Below are 22739 nucleotides of genomic sequence, written 5' to 3'. Positions count from 1 at the left end.
TGAACATCCTTACTAAACACAGATGTTTTTCCTCATTAAGTGTAGTTCCAGGTGGTTGCATTGTAAGGTTAATTAACATTATCTCCGATTTTTTAGACTCTCATTCATATTTTTCTTTAGAAGACAAAGCATTGTCTTTCAATGTTGTCATTATTTGATTTAGATGCATGACCTCCTTATAAATATGCGTGGGTCTTGAAGTTAACCAATTTTGATCATTTATCGACTTGTAGGAGTCGATATTTGCAACTTTTTTATTCTGGTCAATTATTTCTTGCTTAACAACATTTGACTTATTAAAGTCGTATTTTGTCTTGCATTAAAGGGAGACTAATCCTGAAACTTACAAATTTAGACCTCTATGAGTCAAAAGCAGATTCAGACTTATTTATGTCTGAGCTCTGACTGATGAATACACACAGTCAGGCACTGGTCTCAGAATTTATTATATAAAGGTATAAGACGAGTGCCTGTGAATACACATATATCCGTTTTTTTACAGTTTATATGAGAAAACACAAAACTGGCAGAAGGTTTAAAACGGAACACAAATTAAACCTACAATTGCTCCTCAGTGAATAAACCAAATAAAACAGCTAGCAAATTACCCTAACCCTTGCCCTAACCCTAACCCTAAACCAAATAAAACAGCTAAACAAAGAAAGAAACATATTTAAGATGGAAAAAATCTGGGGTTGCTATTGCCTAAATATTCATATTGTGTTGATGAAAAACCCAATACATTAAGGAGCTTGGTGGTGAAAAACCCAATACATTAAGGAGCTTGGTGGTGAAAAACCCAATTTGATATTAACATGAGGGGTGAATTGGAATTGATAATGCAATTAGAAAACTTTATCACCCAATTATATATGAAAATGGTGGGTAAAAAACCCAATTTGTGAATTCTTATCTGGAGCTCTGTTGTATTTTTATAAAATAAACTGCTACACACTGTAAAGACAATGCTTCAACTTCTTTTCTTAAGAAAATGAATTGTTTATGTCTGAATTTTAATTATCAATAAAAAATTGATGTTTCATCAATTTGGTAAAAATTGTAACGGAAACGACTGAAAGCGAGTATTGTAGCCAACAGGGCAACTTGTTTTCGCTTTTGGGGGTTGGGGAAAGTGAAGTGACAGTCGGGGAAAGCGACTTCTTTGCACAAGTCGCCTGGTAGCGTGAGCCCTGCTTTACCATGTATACTGGATTTCTACCAAAATTGGACAGAGGCTTGTTTAAATTTATGATCAGAGGATACATAAATGTAGTATCCAGAAGTAAATTTTGTAAAAAAATTAATCCATTTTTTCCGTATTTTAATTTTAAATATGGACTTAGATTTTCTGCCAGGAAACAACACATTCAATCTGTGGTTATATTTTTTAAAATTTTAATAACTTTCTTATACTATTTTGAATTTGTACCAAACTCGGACAGAAGCTTGTTTATTGTCAAAAGTAGTATCAAGAGGAATAATTTATTGATTTTTTTCCATTTTTGTTGAGCAGTGTTCTCTCCGGCCTTCATAATATTTTCATAAATCCAGCAGCGTCTTAATTGGTCGCTGTCACTTGATACTTGATCCTGCAGCGTCTTAATTTTCACATTTTCATTATAAATGTTGGTTAAAGTTGTCAAGTTGCTAATCACCGCTGAGAGGTCGGTCAGTGTTACGCTATATCTGATAATTAGTTTTACCTGAGCCACGCTTATCTCAGCCTTATCGGACTATGTTATCATGTAATAGCGCAAATGATCATCAAGAAGATAGATATTTATAGAAGAAAACTAAAATATTTAAAAACTTCTGTGCAGAAATTGAAGAAATAGAATGCAAATACATTGCATTTACGCTTCGTGTGTATGATTACTTGACCATTTAAATAACGATCTATTTCAATGGTCCAGAAGAAGAATCTATTTAAACACGACCAATGAATGTGTTCAATACACGTTATAAATTTGAATACACATTGCTAAAGATATTTACGATGAAAATTATGAATGGGGGTAGTTGAAAAAATTAAAATAAAGTTTGATTAAAGATAACGAGGTGTGATTTATTTTAATTGAAAGTGAAAAATGTTGCTTGCAAGGTAAATTTCGTCTCAAACTGTCTTTATTTTTAAAATAAAATTATCATAATGACATCTTGAACATGTAAGTCGCTTGTGAGTCTGTCCATCGGGAAATATGTGGCATCAATATGGGTATGGAATCGTGGCAGCTTCTGTATAATGTCAGTAGTAAATAATTTCAATGGTCTCAACTTTAACAAAGTTTTTTTTATATCTACCTGCCAAAGATATAGGTTTTAACAATAATGCACACGGAAGGGTAAGTAAATGTCAAACTACGGAACCTGGTCAGCTGTTCATTAAAATATTTTTGTTTTTAAAATACGTTGTATACCAAATATCTTATCCATATTCGATTTTATTAATTCTGAATAAACATGTTCTCTGCAAATAAGAAAGGGGTGAATTCTAAGCAAAAGGCAGATGATGGAAGTAGAAGTTTCTTTTCAGACCAATGACTTTTAATGAAAAAGGAAATACACCTCAGTCTACATGGTCTACCTCCTTCTACACTCAGCTGTCAGTATAAGTAGATGTTATTGCTTCTCCTAATACCTACCGATCCCGAGCTAAAGTTTTACCAAGTGATAACAGCAAGCATTATGTTTCTGGTTGAGTGGCTGACTGAGTCTTCATGGCTTAGAAATGTTGAAGGGGGTATAAGCAAAAGTTATTATGAGAGGGTTTTTTTTTAACCCTAAAGAGGAAACAGACAAAGTTGAGGAACAGACTGTCCAACAAAATAACTCTATCTTGAAACAATATACCTAGAAGCAGAGAGTACAGAGATGAATATTTATATTTTGACTTCTTTAATTGACTGAATATAAATAACTTTTGTGTTAAAATCAATTTATTTCAATACTCTGCTCAATTAAACATACAGCACAAAGCATTATAATTCATATTGCATGTCATGATCTGATTGATTCAGATCACGAAAGTTCACTATAAAAAAAGAGTTACGTGCCCTTGAATTTTGCGCCTTGACAAAATCTTGGGGAGAACTCTGTTGAGCCTGCGATTTACAGCAAAATTAGGCGAGACATTGGGTTCTGTGGAACCCTTACAAATTTTTGGAGTTATTGCCCTTTAATTACGATTTTCAGGATTAATTTGTGTTATTTCTTATATTATTAAAATTATAATAGATAGAAACTTAAAAATCATTAATGTCAATGATAAGCAAGATAAAACCTAAAGGAGTACTGATAAGGGCCCATTTTGGCCTCAAATTTCATGTTCATCTGATGAAAGATTTTGTACTCTTTTTAAACACTTAAGTATCTACTTCAGTCGATTCAATTAGTTTGTGTGATTGATTTGAACTGATTTAGTGATTTCAGGCGCTCATATTCAATCTTTTAAAAATATGAAAAATCTATCAAATATGCCATAAATGCCACTTTTCAGATAGTTTTTGTCAAAAATGAAAATGGCCGCATCGTTGTTCACCCTCAATCTTTATATAAGTTATTCATTAGGCCAACTAAAATTAATTAGTAGATTTCATCCAAAGTTTTGAAAAAAATGGGGCGGGTGGGAGGATTTTATTTTTTAAATTTTATTCAATTTGAAACCTTCTTGTGGCGTGAACTTCATATATATGCAAGTGAGGCCAAAAAAAAAAAATAGGTGTGTTTCCTGTTGCATGCCCCAAAAAATTAGGGTCGGTAGGTAGGTATTTTTTTTTTTTTTTTTTTTTTTTTTTTTTTTTTTTTTTTTTTTTTTTTACTGGCCTGCTTCGGTTGTTTTTTGTGTATTTTTATATCAATAAAGGTGGTAGAATTAGAAAATGTCGTTGTTTGACTTCAATCTGTATCACACAAATGCTTACTGTATTAAAATTTTATTTGAAATCAAACGTTTAAAAGATGCCATTCAAAGGCTATACTAAACAAAAACCGTTTCCGGAAAAAAACGAAAAAAATCCGGATTTTTTTTTTTTTTTTTTTTCCGGGAAAAAAAAGTTAGGGTCGGCGCCAAAAAATTAGGGTCGGTCGGGCGACCGGAAACACACCTATTTTTTTTTTGGCCTGATATAATTACAAAATTTAGCTTATACCATGTAAATGTTTAAACATGTATAAAGAATCGTATATAATTCTTGAATAAACATCTCAGGCTGATTTGCAACGCGGACTGTTCTACATGCAATTGCTACTTTAGAAACATATTTTCAGCAAACAGTAAAACCATGGAGAAATTCTCTATTCATTTGACTATCAACTCCAAATTTATTTTGCTCTCTAAGCGATGGTTTGTAGTCCCCATAAACTTATGCAAATACAATGGTATGCAGCACAAGTATTATGAATGAAATGAACACTCAAACAAGTGTTTGTTCCACGATTCTTGCACTTTGGAAATCATTCACAGCCCAAATTTGCTTACACAAAGTCAATGTATTATTAAATAAATCCACAATTTTCTGATGAAAGAAATTTCCAATTTGTGACATACCGCAATTTGCGTTGGACACAGCGTATTTAATACTCGTAACACGAATATTTCATGCCCTTCTGGTAATCTTTCTATATTCTCCGTAGATGATACTGTCATCATTGAGCAGCAGATTTTGTCAACATAATCGTTTTAAAGTACTCGAAACAAGAAATATGAAAACCGAAAGTTTATAAACAAGAATTTCGAATAAAACGAAATTATTGACGGTTACCGGTAACGGAAATGAACAAAATCCGGAAATATTAAATTTTGCAAAATAAAAAAAAATCGGGGCGGGACGATTTCAGAGGGGCGGGCGGGGATGAAAATCTATCAATTAATTTTAATTGGCCTTATCATCAAATACAACTTACATTTAAATATTAAGAATGAACAAGAATATTGCCACTTCCATTTAAGACGAAAACCGTCCCAAATATAACGCAAATGCTAAAATTGTGAAGATTTCAGTAATTTAGCATTTCTTAATGATTCTAGTACCCGATATATGTGCATTGTATTGTCAAAAGCAGCCCATATTTATGTAGCAGAAGTATTCTACTTTCCTTCCAATAAATAGCTAAAAGTTTACATTATATAACAATTTTGTAAAACTGATAAATTTTGGGGCCAAAATGAGGTTTTACTTAACCTATTCCTTTTGCTGCTATAATTATTAGAAGACTGTTACTCTCTGCAGAAATTTCAATTACTCTCTTTTGTGTTTGGAGCAAAAGCTAAATACGATCTTGAAGATAGAGAGAAACTTAACAGACATCAATGATCAGCAATATAAGTTAAAAAAAAACAGATTTTTGCCATTAATTCTATTCTTGTCTACAATTTTCAAGATTTTGAAGAGTGCTTTATTAAATATGCATAAAGAACAAGGTGAGCAACACAGGCTCTTGAGAGCTGCTAGTTTAATGTACATGCCACTGTATATAACAGATTTTTTATAGCTCAATGTATGTGCATGTTCAAGTCCATTTTTTTTTCATACTAGCAAACAATGTAACAAGCTGCAGGAAGACACATATGATTTTGAGCATATCAGTCTTTTATCTTACTCAGAAATTCTATGTGCTTAAATTAGGAAAGGACCAGCAAAAACAAATAATTACTTCAGACCTCATCCTGCTGGGGTTGAACTTATATATATTTAAGGCAAGTATGCTTCCATTAAACCAAAAAATAATTGAAATTGACAGATGTTGACCTCGAGCTGTCATTTAGATTTTTGCTGTTGTTGGGTTGCTATCTCATTGATGCATATTTGTGTATAACCTCCATCTCCATTTGTTCTTAAATGTAAATTCTTTTAAATTATGTAAATGAGAAAACTAATTACCACTAAAATCCTACTTGTTTTGTTTTTTCAGAATGAGAACTTTAAGTTAGTTTTGAAATGACAGATCCAAAGAAGCCAGCATTGCCACATGGTTGGGTTGTGAAACAGTCTTCATCCTATCCTGACAGAGTGTATTTTTTCAATGTTAATACTGGTAACAGCACATGGCACCTTCCATCTGTAGAGATTGTAAGTTAGATTCCATCTGTAGAAATTGTGAGCTAGATTCCATCCGTAGAGATTGTAAGTTAGATTCCATCTGTAGAGATTGTAAGTTTGATTCCATCTGTAGAAATTGTAAGCTAGATTTCATCCGTAGAGATTGTAAGCTAGATTCCATCGGTAGAGATTGTAAGTTAGATTCCATCCGTAGAGATTGTAAGTTAGATTCCATCCGTAGAGATTGTAAGTTAGATTCCATCCATAAAGATTGTTAGTTAGATTCCCTCCTTAGAGATTGTAAGTTAGATTTATAAAATACCTATGAAAGGGTTGCAAAGGTTCATGAAAAAATACTGATAGACTTCAGGTAGCAATACACATTAAGCAAATGAAGCTGAAATTTGGTCTTTAATTAAGAACATGTGCATGCATTTTGAATAGGATATAGTCAATGCTACAGAAATACCCAAACATGTATTCATATTTAGAATCCTATATATATTCCTCAGCAGATTTCAAATCTGTAATCAAACACTTAAAACAAAATTGTACAATTTCAGTATCCTTGGAAACATTTGGTGTTTGTTTTCCATTTTTTATACGCCCGTCAAAATTTTGACGGGACGTATTATGGTATACAAATGTCCGGTGTCTGTCCGTCCATCCGTCTGTCTGTCCGGCGTAAACATGTCAACTTGAGAACGACTTATTCAAATTTCAAGAAACTTGACATAGTTGTTTCTTATGATGGTCAAATGATCTGTATACTTTTTGGTGAAAATAAGATTAAAACTTTTTGAGTTACGGCACTTTGTAACTAAAACAGGGGTGTGTTTTTTTCACATGTCGCACCGTATCTCAAAAACGATTCTTGATTATGGCTTAAAACTTTAAACACTTCTTAGTTATATTAATCTTAATATCTGTATACTTTTTGGTGATGATTCAAAATTTTATTTTTGAGTTATTGAGTATTTTGTAAAAAATGGGGGGGGGGGGGGTTTACATGTGGCACCGTATCTCAAAAACAATTTATGATTATTGCTTAAAACTTTACACACTTCTTTGTTATATTAATCTAAAGATCTGTATACTTTTTGGTGATGATTCAAAACTTTATTTTGGAGTTATTGAGTATTTTGTTAAACAGGGGAGGTTTTTTTTACATGTCGCGCAGTATCTCAAAAATGATTTATGATTATTGCTTAAAACTTTACACACTTCTTTGTTATATTAATCTAAAGATCTGTATACTTTTTTGTTTTGATTCAAAATTTTATTTTAGTGATATTTAGTTTTTTGTAAAAAAAAAAACAGGGTTGGGGGTTTCACATGTCCCGCCGTGTCTCAAAAACAATATAGTGTTATTGCTTAAAACTTTCTCAGAAACTATTGATGATTATTGCATAAACTTCCACACAAGACGTCAGGCGTATCATGCGCTCATGGCGCAGCTGTTTATTTCTTCAAAAAATGCTGTTGGACACCCCTTTACAGGCTTAAAAATATCCATTTTATAAAATTTCAATGAATATCACACATACATGGTTTCAACACTGAATGATAGCCCTCTCAAAAAAACTTTAAAAAAATGGGGATCTTTCTGCTCCTTTTTCCGCAAATTACCTTTCAAAAGATCTAAGCAAATTTACACCATTGAAAACAGTCAACAAATGCTGATATAGTTTTAGAGTAATTGGTGGACTTGATATGAATTTAGACCCGAAATTTACATTTCTACAGAGCAAACCAGGGTTCAATCTCTTCTCTGGAATCATATATACCTTTCAATTAAAACCACTCTCATAGCATTAGGTTTTATTTTTCTTCATTTTCAGGTACCGGTACATTTGTACTTTAATATAATTATAACTTGTCCTTCTCATTTATTTAAAAAATTCACAGGAGCCAAAATGTGAAACTAACACTTCTAACTGTATATTGCTACCTGAAAAAAACAGTGGGAAACTTACAAAGCCTGATTTCTTAATATTACCATGCAAGGATTCTCGCATGCTTTAGACAGTTTGTGAGTTCAGTGTCAGATGTTAGCTGTCTCTATTAAAAATATTCAATAGTGACATAACTAATTGCAAGCAATATTTGTCATGGACATGAGATATTAGCTTATTGTCTTTCTCTATGCCTTTATCACTCTGCTCAGTCAATCAGTAATTCCCATACAATGGCTTTGAAACGAGAGCAGGCATTATCAGCGATGTCACAATGTCTCTGGAGAAGTCATCAGCGATGTCATAATGTATGAGGAGACGTTTTTAAGCTTGCATTGTTCAAGTGTAAAAGTGTCTTAAGGAGGGGAAAAGACTGGTTATGGAACATGTAAAATGATAAACAGATAATCAGGTTTTCTTTGATAGTTATAAAATATCAGCTGCTCAACACAATATGAAGCTTATTAGCTCTTTCACTGCCCTCATGTACAAAAAAGGTTCACATTGTGGCTTGCAGCAGATACATGTATCTACAATATCAATGTGTAGGAACACAATAATCTATACTTTTGCTCCAAGGATCAATGTTAAGTACTTCCTTAATTTTCCATCTTTGGATTATATATATCCTTTATTTGTCTATTGAGTTTTTGTTAAAAATATTCATTCTCCGAGTCTCTGAAACTACTGGACCATTGATCACAAAATGAGCAGTAACAGTTCTTGGGTTTCAGTTATCTAGAGGATCAACTAGCATGATGGTTGTATTTGGTACTAATAATAGGGCATTTTGGTTCTGCATACAGAATAATTATATTTGTTGATCCTCAAAGTTTAAATATTTGTCTTTATTATATTTGTCCTAAAAAAAATACTGGTAGACACTAAAAAAAATAGGTTAAGTAATAAGGTGAGTTGAAATACAATTATTTATGATATTTTTTATCAGGCTTTTTATAATTATGAAATAAGGAAATGGAGGTATGATTGCTAATGAGACAACTATCCATCAATGTCCATATGATGTGGATTTAAACAAAAATATGGGTTACTACTGTATACACAAATGTTTACCAAATCCTGCATGTTAGATTGATTGATTTGAATGAAGGTTTTCTTGCTCACTCTCAAAATATCTGGCTATATATTTATGTAACTAGTATCGCTACTTACCTTTTTAAGTTAAAAAAAAGATGTATATATATCTTTCATGTATGTTACAACAATGATGATACTAATATTGTGTTCTTTATACATGTTATATATTCAAATAAGGACATGTGTAAGGTAAATTATGTTATTGTTATTAAGTACCGAGTAATTTTAATTTTGTATGATATCGATCCCTTCAGAAACTCTTAACAATATAATAAAATAATATAGAAAAAGTGTACCAGTAACTTAAATAACTGATGCTTGTCTTTGATATATTTCAGGCTGCTTACCAAAGTAATAAAGTTCCAGAAAAAAGAACAAAATCTTGTTTATCAAAGCCAGGTGTTTCTCGTCAGCAGACACCAAAAAGTGTTTCGATTGCCCCTCAACCAGAGTTTAGTCCTGAGGCAGATTCTCATGAAACTAGTGATGATGATTTACTGGATCTTACTGATGAGGATGGGAAAGCTGAAAGTGAGGGACATAAACATCATATGGAAATCTTACATGGATCAGAATCGCCAGTTCGAACAAATGTTCCACATCAAAATTTTATTCCACCAAGACAATCGGGTAGTGGTCAGTTATATGCAAAACCATATAGTTTTGATGACCAACTTGCTTCAATGCAAGATGTTGACATGAGAAAAGGTTTACTTCCACATCCAATCTATCAAAGGCCATTGCCGTCTCATTCTAGTCAAACGAACTATCAACAAAGATCGGTGCCAAAAATTGAAAATACTCATAAACATTCACTACTTACTGCATCAACAGTAAGTGCTTCAGATTCTAGAAATTATCATGAACAAACTATTGTAAATGAGCCTTTATGGACTGATGAAGATGCTGATAAAATTAAAAGTTCAAGTAACAGGTCATTATATCCATTACGTTTACCCATAACACCTGATAAAAGTTGTAGTTTTGTACCCCATACACCCAGTGAACAACCATCTTTGTCGGAAAGAGATTTATCATCTAGTTTCCAAACTCTTCCATCAGTTCATAGCAGTATCTTACCAGGTTATCATCAGTATTCATCAACTCCAATTGAAAAACGGAATAATGTGCAAAATAAAGCAAATAGTAGGTATCCTGAGTCAAACAAACTATTTCAAAACAATATGGATACAGATCTTAGAATTGAAAGAACTTTCAAAAATGATATTGAAAATAAATCTGTTATCAAACAAAACACATCAAATGAGGAACGAAAAAGAAGATTGAGTGATTTATGGACATCACAGAAAGATGTGAAAAAAATAAAATGTAATATTTCTCCAAATAATACGGAAGAGTATTTGTGTAATGTAAAGTCAGATAATAATGATGTCAATAATTTAATTCAAAGACCAAAAGTCCTTAGTGCTAATGATTTAAGACACAAAGTTTTAAAGAAACATGAGAATCAAAATAATAACATGCCTCAAGATTTACGAAATAAGGTGCTATCAAAGAAAGGTGTACAAAATTTTTTTCAACAAGAAACAGAATTAAAACATGTTAAATTGGAATCTGATAATTGTGGTACTGACTTAAACAAACCATTTATTCCAAAGAAGAAAATTTGTAAATTGGAAACAGAAGCAGGTAAGAGTGATATTCGAAAAGTTGTGTCTAATGCAGAAAGTACTGGTTGTAATTTTTCCGATCTTAGATCAGAGGATGTTTTCCAGCGAGATCAATCACCTGGTGACAGCGAGGAACCTAATAAAACTGATGTTCACATAGATCATGATAAACTATTGTCTATACAAACATGGATAGATAATTTACAGCCTGATGCTAGCTTTTGTGCCGATGAGGAAGAATCTTCCTCTAAGAGGACATCGCCTGATTCTGGTGTACTTAGTATTACATATAGTAATGACTTAGATAATCGTAGGATTGTTGTGGAGAAAGGGACACAACCCATGAAGACTGTAGATAGTGGTATATCATCTGTCAGTAACAACACTGTGTTCCAGCCAATTGTTGAACCATCAAGATCTTCACAGAATTATCCAAACACCTGTTGGAAAGGTAAAACTTTTATCCTCTTCTTTTAAAGCTTAAGTTTAAATCTACTCTTTTTCAGATTTGGTTGTAATTGAACACCTTTTATTATATAGGGCTGAGTTTAGAAAATGAAGCTGTTTACAGTATCTCCATTGCAACTTTTAGATTTATTACCTAATAGAACATACATGACAACAGAAGGTAGTACATGTATTGAAATATCCTTGCAACCTTTGGATTTCACTTTCTACTTTCTATTACAAAGAAGAATGCACATTTTCAATACAATGTACTGTGTGGCGCATAACACTTATCTAGATACAAATACTGTGTATGGAAAGTGTTATGCACCGTTCAAATCATTATAATACAGAATAAACACAGAATTTATTAAAAACATGAAAAATTTCAAGCACAAGAAATTATGCAAATCCCATAATTAAAAATAATTCAAAGTTGAAAATATGTACACAATTTGGCCATTTTGGGTCAACATTAAAAAAAAGAACAACTTTGAATTATATGATTACAATTTATACTTTTACTTTCATTCATCAAAAGATATTATGATGTCATGATATTGTGACGTCAAATTATGATATAATAACATTACCAAGGCTTCAAATATGTACCATCTTAATGATTGTAAAAGTGGCATGTCTACCAAATAGTTTCAATAAAGAAACTAAAGAAGGTTAGTGGCTGAAATGGTCTTAAAATATGGTTCAGGCCTAAATTGAAATATTGTTTGTTTGCCCTTTTCCGACCCTATGTTTTGAAACAGGGTAGGTAGGTAGGTAAAATATTTTATTTTTCTTTCCCAAAAAATAACTTAGCTCAGTAGATTTTTTGTCATGGGTAGGCAGGTAGGTATAATATTTTATTTTATAGATACAAAATCTGCATGATGTCATTTTTGTCTGTATTGCTTTTGTTTAAGTATGCTTTTGCTAATAAGTTTCTAGGACTATTAGTATAATAGTCCCAAGTTTTGAAAAAAATATATCATGTAGAATGTGAAGTTAATTCATATGCACTACAATTTTTTTCAAATTTCAAAATATAGGGCTGTGCGGCATATTTTAAACGTTTACATACTTGGAATTTTTAAGAATTTTAACTTGCACTAATAGTACTTTGTACCTTGAACGCTTACCTAGACCTAAAGTTTTTCTGTAAGCAGGTAAGAGATAACTTTGTTCTGGTAAAATATGTCCGGGCAGAAATACATTGTACATTACTTAAAAGTAGAAAAAGTCCCTAGAGTGTTTAAATTTTTGTGTGTGCCTGTGTTTCCAATAAAAATGCTACAAGACTTGAAACTCAATTGTCACGTATTTTACACCGCATTTATAAATGATCTGTATGGAAAAACTTGGCGATTTTACTGCCAAATATTCTCCCCTTTACAGACCTTTGGTTCATGTCAGATATAAATCAGAATATATCAATGCTGGTCGAAGGTATCATTAACATAATCATCCTAATCTACGGACCACCAAAGGCCATCCCTACATAGGATACAAAGTCTGTTTACAAAATATTTTGTACACACGTTGATAATTTAGTATTGGACGAACTTTTTTTGAATGAACCCTGCTCTTCATGTATAAAGACACAGAGTAACGTTCGTTAAATCATGATTTCAAAGCTTTCAACATCGATTTCAAACAAATGCTTTGAAACTCCAAATGCAAGTGTTCATTCATGTCAAACGCTCATGTGATACCAAAAGGACTAGACCTTATACAGGAAAGATAAAACCTGAGAATTCCGATTAAAAAAGTTTTGAGCGGGAAATACAAATATAAGATTTTTGGTAGGAACAAAAAATAAAATAAAATAAAAATGTTGCTGGTAAACACAAATAAAAGATTTTCAGGCGGAACGAATTTATAGGGTCGGTCGGTAAAGGGCAAACAAACAATATTTTAATTTAAGCCTCATTTGCATCAATAATGTATTATCTGTTCCCTATTCGGCTATTGGAGTTTCTACTCAAAAATAAAATCATCTATACAAGTTTTCATTGGACAAGACCAATATTTTGTCTGAACCTGAGTTGCTGGATGCCGTAATATGTATACATAAAATGATTAAAGCTGTAAAAAACTTGGATGAAAATTTTCTTTGAACAATGAGAGTTGGAAAATTTCAAACTATAGTATTTTCAAACAGGAATTGTCTGCATGGTAGATTTAAAATGACTTTTACACTACAACTCAACCATTGTCGACATTATCAAGCTTCAGACCTACAGCTACTGTTAAATCATATCTTTCGACAGACATATAGAGGTTAAAAAGTTTGATAAAAATTTTCTTTTTTACAATGAGTGGTCGACATAGTTTAGGCTGTCTTTTACTTGATGGGTCCCAATAGCAACCTATATAGAGCTTCATATAACTATTCAACCCTAAACCTTAGAACCGAAATAAATCTTCTTCTCAACGACAACCAATAGTTTGGCTGAAAATAAAATTTTAGTCAACATATAATTGACTTTCCTTATTTTTAGTGATGTAGTACATTCTTTCATTTCTTTGAGTAATCCAAGAAAAAACAGAATGTTAGAACTAGAATAAAATATTTCTCAAACACAGGGAACATATATATTTAACATGTTTAACTATGAAACTGATTGTATGTTGTATCATTCTACATTTCTATTTAGAATTATAGTTGAACAGTTATCAATTCTTGGTCTAACTGCTCAAAAACCACTGATCAGTTCTTGGCTGATCCCCACTCTGTTCAATAAAGCATGATATAGGGTCATTAGTCATGCTTGATTGAATATCACCTCAACCAACATGTGACAAGCATGATAAGAATTTAAATCTTATAAGAAAAGACTTTCTGTTCAGATGATTTTTTGAAAGATATCAACATACAATAAAATGGCTACTGCTTGCTACATGTGTCTCTGCTTACGTAAAGGTTTGGAGATTAGTGGTAAGATACAGACTTTTGTAGGATCATTTAGATCTGTTTATTGTGTTCCATAGATTGAATGACAACCTGATGCTTTATACCTTATATACAGATACCTTATGTTACAAAGTTTCTGTCTGACATATGCATATGTCTATTGTCCTTGACCTCATTAACATGGTTCAGTGACTACTTGGGGAAAAAAATAACAATTTTCATCAAGTGAAATACTCACTTATGATGAGAAATAGGAAAACTATATTTGGTTTGAGATTTCATATCATACCATAGGATAATGAGAAAAATAAAAATATTTCTGGTAAAGTTTAAATTTGATGTCTGTCTAGGGACTAAACTTAACGGTTACCCAGTCGCCCAATGTGACCAGAAATTTCCACTGGGCCCAGCTGGCAACAAATAATATTTTGCATTGAATCCCATGTCAATCCTTTCCCCCTCAAAATGTTATAAACCAAAAAATGGCGCATAAAAACTGTTCCCAAATGGAAAAACAATTGTTTAATTAAAGAGGGTAAATAGGACGGTGGATTTACGGTTAAACCAGTTAGGTCATATATACCTTGCTGAACAGCAACCAATGTTCACGAATGACTTTTATGTTTTCTATTGAAAACTAACATAAATGACATAAATTCTCAGAACATGGTAGACTATTAATGTCAAATCATTTATTACCTGGGCACTGTGTATTCCTGTCGTTTTTATTCGACGGCAAAAATTAATTTTTTTTTGGTTGTATATTGGTATCACATTGTTGTCTTTGTCGTCAGCATCGTACGAAGAAGGATGGTTTCCCGAAAATAACTTTAGTAAAAGTAAATAGAAATCAGTAAAAGGGTCCAAAATTAAACTTTGTTTGATTTCATCAAGAATTGAATTCTGGAAGGTCTTTGATATGCCAAATCTAACTGTGTATTTAGATTTTTAATATTTGGTCCCGTTTTCAAATTGGTCTACATTACGGCCCAAAGGGCCTAAAATGAAACTTAGTTTGATTTTAACAAAAATTGAATTCTTGGGGTTCTTTGATATGCTGAATCTAAACATGTACAGATGTATTTAGATTTTTAATTATGGGCCCAGTTTTTCAAGTTGGTTCAAATGAGGGTCCAAAATTAGACTTTGTTTGATTTCAACAAAATTAAATGTATGGGGATCTTTGATATGCTGAATCTAACCATGCATTTAGATTTTTGATTTTTGGTCCTCTTATCAAAAGGGTAAAAAAAATAAACTTTTTGTTTGATTTCATCCAAAATTGAATTCTTGGGTTTTTTTTTTGTTATGCTGAATCTATCCATGTATTGGATATTGGACCATAATAGGTTAATGTCCAATTTAAATTTTTTTTTAAAGAAGTTCTTAGACCACATTCATTCTGTGTCAAAAACCTATGCTGTGTCAAATATTTATTCACAATCCAAATTCAGAGCTGTATCAAGCTTGAATGTTGTGTCCATACTTGCCCCAACTGTTCAGTGTTTAACCTCTGCAGTCATACCAAGCTGTGCCCTGCAGAACATTTTACAATATTTATAGTTTTGGATTCAAGTAGTAAATTACATGTACATTGTAGTACCTTACATTACAGGGGTTCATGCACAAGGTGTAGCCATAGACCATACTAGAGATATCATGGACATGGAGATAGATGATATCCAGAATAATCTGACAGAACAAGACAACAGACCAGTGGAGGATATGGAAGTTACTGATATAGTTGTAAGTTATATTATTTAGATAATAGGGGTTTTAGTTTTATCCTTCAAATTGCACACATTATTATGCCCAGCAACTAAGAGTTACAGGGGCATATTGTTTAATCCCGTTTTGTCCATCTGAATGTCCATCTGTGTCATTTTTATACTGGGTTTTATAGTTTATTCCAGATAACTTATCCTTCAGTTTGGATGCAAGGAAGTTTTCATTTTGCTGATTGTTAATTCCTATATTTAAGTATATACTGCAGCTGTGCTATTTGAGCAGTCAAATTGCATTGACCGTATATTGATATGTGATATACAGTCACTGACCGTATATCACCTTGTTTATGACGTTGACAGTATGTTCCCGTAGAGTTTTATTTATGACGTCAATAAAACATACAGGTTCGCAGAAATTTTACGTCTTCCGTTGAAAATTAAGAAATGATGTTTTTTACTCTAAATACTTCATTTTGAACAGTTATAAGATCTAGAGTTGCAGTATATAAAGAATAACCATACATTGTCTCGAAATATCAATCTGTTATTTGTACTAGGCTCGAAACAGGTAGAAATGCTCGGCACAGCCTCGCTTTCTACCTGTTTCTAAGCCTTGTACAAATAACATTGATATTTCGAGACAATGTATGGCTATTCTATATGTATATGTGGTCAGGGTTTTGATTTTTATTAATATCTTCTCTCTATGGAGTAAGTTGAACTTTCTCATTTTTTGGGTGTATTTATTTGCATATAAGAACTTGCGGTCCTTAGTGTTTCAGTGTAAATCCTCCTCCAGTGAAACATTGACCTATGTGCTCAACTTTGTGTATAATAGAACAATACTTTGCATCTATAGGGGCATTATTTGTGTCTCCCAAACACAATAATATCTCAAAGAGAAAGTCCTACATTGACTTTGTTATAATACAGTTGTTCAGTGGAGTGCAGGGGCATTCTATGTTTTCTTTCCAATCAAACTCATGTAAGTGACTTTCAGAGTCACAGAGGGAGTAACGAAGTCCTTGTCAAGCACTGTACATATCTGATAAACATGATAAATAGACAGGTGTACTATTTAAGAAATACCTCATGGAAGCCATATATTTGTTGTGTAAATTTACAACAAATCTATGGCTTCCATGAATTATTTCGATTCTAATAGGACAAAAACGGTCATTAAAAAACTAAATCAAGGGTGGGTATGCCGTGTGTGTGGCTGTTCCTTTTTACTCCCTGTTAAATAAAGCTCAAACATTTTAATAAATCTTTCGCTTGCATTGATTATTTCGTTAATAACCGCCAAAAAAAAATATGTTTAATAATTCTTTTAATTCTCAAACCAAATATTTGTCATTTTTAATTAACATGTTTTTCTCGTAATTAATCCACACATCCAAAATTAACTAAGGAGCTGCCACATTAACTTGCTGAAATCAGTAAATATGCGAATAATGCAATAGAATGATAGAAAATTAAACAAAACCTTCCTCAAAAATCCATTTTGATACAAATTATACGAATTTCATTGGTGACATAAAAGTTTTTATTTTTGTGACATTGATCTAATATTGTTTTTATACTGCAACTTAAACTAGTTTATTGATAGCTTTTTAAATCGAAACATAAATAGCAAACTTATTTTAATCCCTTTATGAACCCCTGATTTTGGCTAAAAGTGTTCCATGATGAAATTGACATTGCACAAAATTGCTGTTTAACTATATTTAGGAAATTAACACAACTAGTTTCAGTATAATTCTGTTAATTGTTCATCAGAATAAGAATAAAAGTTCTTTGTCTTTTTTAACTGCAATTTTTATAACAATAAACTAGGTTCCAATATATGTTGATTTACTTGGGAGGTATATTGTAACATCCATTATTATGTATATTTCTGGGTCTGCGCTAAGTATAGATATATCGTGAATTATATCACTGTTTTGTTTACAAAGTGAAAGAAGCACGTCATATTAGAATATGTGATAGAGGATCCAAAAAGTCTGTGTTAACAGTTATTTAAAAAATTGTAATTTAAAAATAAAATATGCTTATTTCCTTCTTAGTTAAAACTAGAATAATAAAATTCTATCCACGTTTCAGTCTACAAAACATCAGGAGTTGGTTTCACAAAGAAACTTACGACTAAGATTGATCGTAAGGCATGAACAATTCAGTATGCTTAAGACCAATCTTAGTCGTAAGTTTTTTTGTAAAACCGACTCCAGGTCTTTATCCCTTCTAGTTTGAAATCTATATAAAGAAAATTATATACCAGGTTTACAAAATATTGTTTATGTATTCTGGTTACAATTTCTTTTGAAGATGTAAACTGAAGTGTTTTTACTGTTGGTCATACTTTTGTGCTTTCTAAAATTAAATGTTATACCATATACAATGTCAAAGTGGCAACTCTGAGTATAACAGACTTGCTTATTTAATGAAGAATTTAATAAGCTGATTAATGTTTTTGTAAGCTAGACAAATGATAGATACTTTGATTTTCAGGGCATCTCTCAACTTATGGCTGGTTTTTCCTTTCATTAATTGTTCAAAGTTTTGAATTTTGTAATGTTTTTGTCGAGCCTGCGACTTTTGTCACAGAAAGCTCGACATAGGGATAGTGATCCGGCGTTGTTAGCTATTTTCTTATAAGCTTTATATTTTAGAAGGTGGAAGACCTGAATGCTTCAAACTTTGTATATGGATGCCTCATGTTATGAAGTTTCCGTCAGTCACATGTCCAATGTCCTTGACCTCATTTTCATGGTTCAGTGACTACTTGAAAAAAAAGTTAAGATTTTTTGTAATGTTAAATTCTCTCTTATTATAAGTAATAGGATAACTATATTTGGTAAATGCCTACCTTGTAAGGTTCTCATGCCCATCAGACAGTTTTCACTTGACCTCCACCTCATTTCATGGATCAGTGAACAAGGTTAAGTTTTGGTGGTCAAGTCCATATCTGAGATACTATAAGCAATAGGTCTAGTATATTCGATGTATGGAAGCACTGTAAGGTGTACATGTCCAACTGGCAGGTGTCATCTGACCTTAACCTCATTTTCATGGTTCAGTGGTTATAGTTTTTGTGTTTTTGTTTGTTTTTCTTATACTGTATGCAATGGGTTCTATATTTGGTGTATGGAATGATTGTAAGGTGTACATGTCTACCTGGCAGGTGTCATCTGACCTTGACCTCATTTTCAGTGGTAAAAGTTAAGTTTTTGAGTTTTAGTCTTTTTTTTCTCATACTATATGCAATAGATCAACTATATTTGGTGCATTGAAATATTTTATGATCTATATGTCAGTCACACAGGTTTTATTTGACCTTGACCTCATTTTCACTGTTCATTGCTCAGTGTTAAGTTTTTGTGTTCAGTCTGTTTTTCTTAAACTATAAGCAATAGGTCAACTAAATATGTTGTATGGAAGAATTGTTAGCTTAACATGCCTGCCTGGCATAGTTTATCTGACCTTGACATCATTTTTATGGTTCAAAGGTCAATGTTTAGTTTTCTTGGTTAATGTTAAGTTTATGTGACAGTTGTGATAAAGCTTTATATTTAGGACTATCAACATAATATCAATGATTAGTAAAGAAGGCAAGACATTTTAACGTGTGCACTTTTGTTTTTTTGTAGGTAAAAGAAGTCAGAGCAACTTTGAAAAATAGATCTACTGAGGTAAGATTTTATTTGTTTTACACATGGATTTACGTGAGATAATAATATCATGAAGTATCCGGATATAAACACAAACGGAAAAGAGCACTTTTATGTTGGTTCTTCATCTCATTGTTGCAGTAATGTTACATTGTTCTCACTTTTTATGAACAGTATCCATAGCATTGATTTATGTGGTTCTAACTATATTATCTATATTTAATTGCTGCATAACTTGAAAATGAATATATGGTTATTTAATTCATTTTATTGCATGTTTACAATAATGAATTTCTCTGTTTTACAGTTTCTTACTTTCTAGTCTTTAAGTATGAATAAAGTAAAGTATTATTATTATAATATGTAATATTGTTTTGCTACTTCAGGTTGTAGGAATGTTAACTGAGATGATTTCAGATGATACCAAAGTGACTTCCAAGTACCGATCTCATAGGGTAGGTGCATTTAAGTGCATTCAAGGGGTATGTAAGTGGTTTATTGCTGCAAGGGAATTGTCTCCCCTTAGCCAACATATCCTTGTTTTCCAGAGGCTGTTCAAATTTCCTGCCTTTCATACAATGAACCCACTTTTTATCATATTGTTGATTCTCTTCTAATGTCTATTTTATCCTATTGAAGTCACAGTATCAATGTAGATTAATAGGTTGAGTAGTGTAATGTTATCGTAAGCTTGACTAAGGCTTATAGATAGAAATACGTCTGCCATTACAATTCTAATTAATAGATAATCGTATCACATTAATGCAACATCACAAAGATAGTGGCCACACCACAAAAGGATACGTTTAATATTAGCACAATTCTTAACACCCTTGTCCTGAATGTGCAAGAATTATTATCAACTGGCAAGCAACAATCAATCATTCACAGGGTAGTCAAGATCAATTGTCAGTAAAACTATCTCATAATCAACTCACAGGGTAGATCTAGTGATCAGTAGCTACCTCATAGAGGTACTACTCAAACTCATTGATTTTAAACTTTAAAAAAAAATCAAATTTATGCAATGAATATTATCATTATACTGTCTGAATTGCAAAATTATTAGAAATATACCCACATGAACATTCTGTTCCACAATTATTAAGATCAGCCTTATTGAATTAAAGTCTATAAATACATTTGTACAACTTTGTAATTTATATTTGATTTTTCAGGGTTTATTTATAGTTATAGATACCAATGTTTTAATTGGGAACTTAAGTTTTATTGAAGACCTGAGAGATAGGAATATTCCTGGTGAGTAAATGACTTCATCAATATACAAAAGAGAGATAGGAATACTCCTGGTGAGTAAATGATTTCATCAAAGTACAAAACCACAAACAGACTTGATAGAATGTATAAGTTAATTAACTTTCAAATAATATTTTCTTTTTGTAATATTTTATTCTCTAGATGTGTAAATTTGTTAATTTGATTTGTTTGGTTACTGTCTCATTGCCATTAACATTTACCCTACATATCTTTTTACTCACACTCTTTTATAACCCCCAAAATATTTTCTTAACCTTGAAATATTACTTTTCAAACTGCTTACATCAAATATGCATACCCTTTTTCTACCATTACTGTATTTGATTGTTTGAACACTTAGAAGAGTACACACTGAATGAGCAGGTACATTTCTGTAGCTCTTATTGGTAATATTAGTAATACTATTACATTTCCTTTTGATTTTTGGAGTAAAGATTGCATGCAATGAAAACACTATGATATTGACTTGATATCTATATCTTTCAAGGTTTATCATGATCACTACCTTTGCGATACAAAATTATAGTGCATTGTTTATAACATTCTTTATATCCTATCCATGAACATTTCCTAAAATTTATCACATGTAGTATATGCTCAGATAATCAAGTTACAAAATGAGGATATACTTGTCAAGAAAATTTCATAACTTTTGCAATGTGCAGAATTTTAATATCTGTTCTAAAAATATCAATGATGTCATTGTTAAAGTCATCTTAAAAATTAGAGTTATCTTCCTTTGTCCATAATTTTAGTTAAATCAACTACAACCAATACTTTAAAGTTTTATACAATGCAATGTTTATGTTTACTTACCACTGAAAAAATAAAGCAATTGTTACCATACATTGCTTAGGACAACTTTAATTTTTATTAAAGCATCAGCATTAAATAATGATATAACATTTGTATTTTCAGGTCATGGTAGACCAGTTTTAGTTTTTCCATGGGTTGTGATGCAGGAATTAGACTATCTAAAAACAGGAAAAACAACAAGTGCTTCACTTGTAAGTCAAGAAAATGTTTGTATGTTAGATGCACTCTCTTGAATTATATTGCTTTTAAATTTTTAACAAGGAATTTAACTAATTCTTTGACATTGTTAGACTTGGTCTTGAATTTCTTTTACAAAACAAAACTGTGAAATTTTTTTAAATGAATAGTTATTAAAGTTTTTCTTTCCCTTGGCTAAGAGATCAGACACAAATTGAAGAAAATGAAATAAAAAGGATATTTGAAATCTTTTAGATAAAAAAATTGAGAATACAAAATAATTGCTCTAAAGTTAGTTGACCCATATTATATTGATTGTAGCAGCGCTCAAAGCTTGAGGGAAAAAATTGTTGAAAATTTATGAGATAGACATCCATGATATAAATAAAAGATCAAGTTCATTGCAAAGGACTATTAGATACTTTTATAGATTTCATTTCATTTGAATTGAATTATATAAATTCTTTATTTCTAGTCTTTGTCAACCGCCAAGAAAGCAAGAGATGCTGTAACATATTTATACCAATGTCTCCAAGCCAGTCACCCACGTATTGTGGGTCAAACACCTGCACAGGTAGGTACAAAGGGGAGATTATTTCTCATTACTTACTTAGATATATGTATGTACATAATTGTGCAGAGAATAAAAAATCATAGTGTTAGTTTTGTTACTTGCTTTATGTTCAGTGGCAAACATTACATGTCTATTCATGAATAGTTATGTTAAGGAAGAACTTGAAAAACAGGTTTTTGTCGAGCCTGCAACTTTTGTTGCAGAAAGCTCGACATTGGGATAGTGATCCGGCGGCGGCTACAGCGGTGGCGTTAGCTCACTTCTTAAAAGCTTTATATTTTAGAAGGTGGAAGACCTGGATGCTTCATACTTTGTATATAGATGCTTCATGTTACGAAGTTTCCGTCAGTCACATGTCCAATGTCCTTGACCTCATTTTCATGGTTCAGTGACCACTTGAAAAAAAAGTTCAAATTTTT

The 22739-nt window shown here is 31.8% G+C and overlaps 1 protein-coding gene across 1 annotated transcript in view; it reads left to right on the top strand.

The window, feature by feature from the left end:
• Positions 1–22739, top strand: part of LOC139513000 (uncharacterized) — a 51711-nt gene that overhangs the window by 3419 nt on the left and 25553 nt on the right. Inside the window, exons 2-9 of the mRNA XM_071301041.1 lie at positions 5911–6068; positions 9430–11173; positions 15696–15826; positions 19455–19496; positions 19862–19930; positions 20654–20735; positions 21672–21760; positions 22222–22320. Coding sequence (XP_071157142.1) covers positions 5937–6068; positions 9430–11173; positions 15696–15826; positions 19455–19496; positions 19862–19930; positions 20654–20735; positions 21672–21760; positions 22222–22320 — 2388 coding nt within the window. The 5' untranslated portion in view covers positions 5911–5936. The remainder of the gene's footprint in view (positions 1–5910; positions 6069–9429; positions 11174–15695; positions 15827–19454; positions 19497–19861; positions 19931–20653; positions 20736–21671; positions 21761–22221; positions 22321–22739) is intronic.

The sequence above is a fragment of the Mytilus edulis genome, chromosome 2 (assembly GCF_963676685.1).
Source record: "Mytilus edulis chromosome 2, xbMytEdul2.2, whole genome shotgun sequence".
Taxonomy (NCBI): domain Eukaryota; kingdom Metazoa; phylum Mollusca; class Bivalvia; order Mytilida; family Mytilidae; genus Mytilus; species Mytilus edulis.
This window is presented reverse-complemented; position numbering and strand designations above follow the sequence as displayed.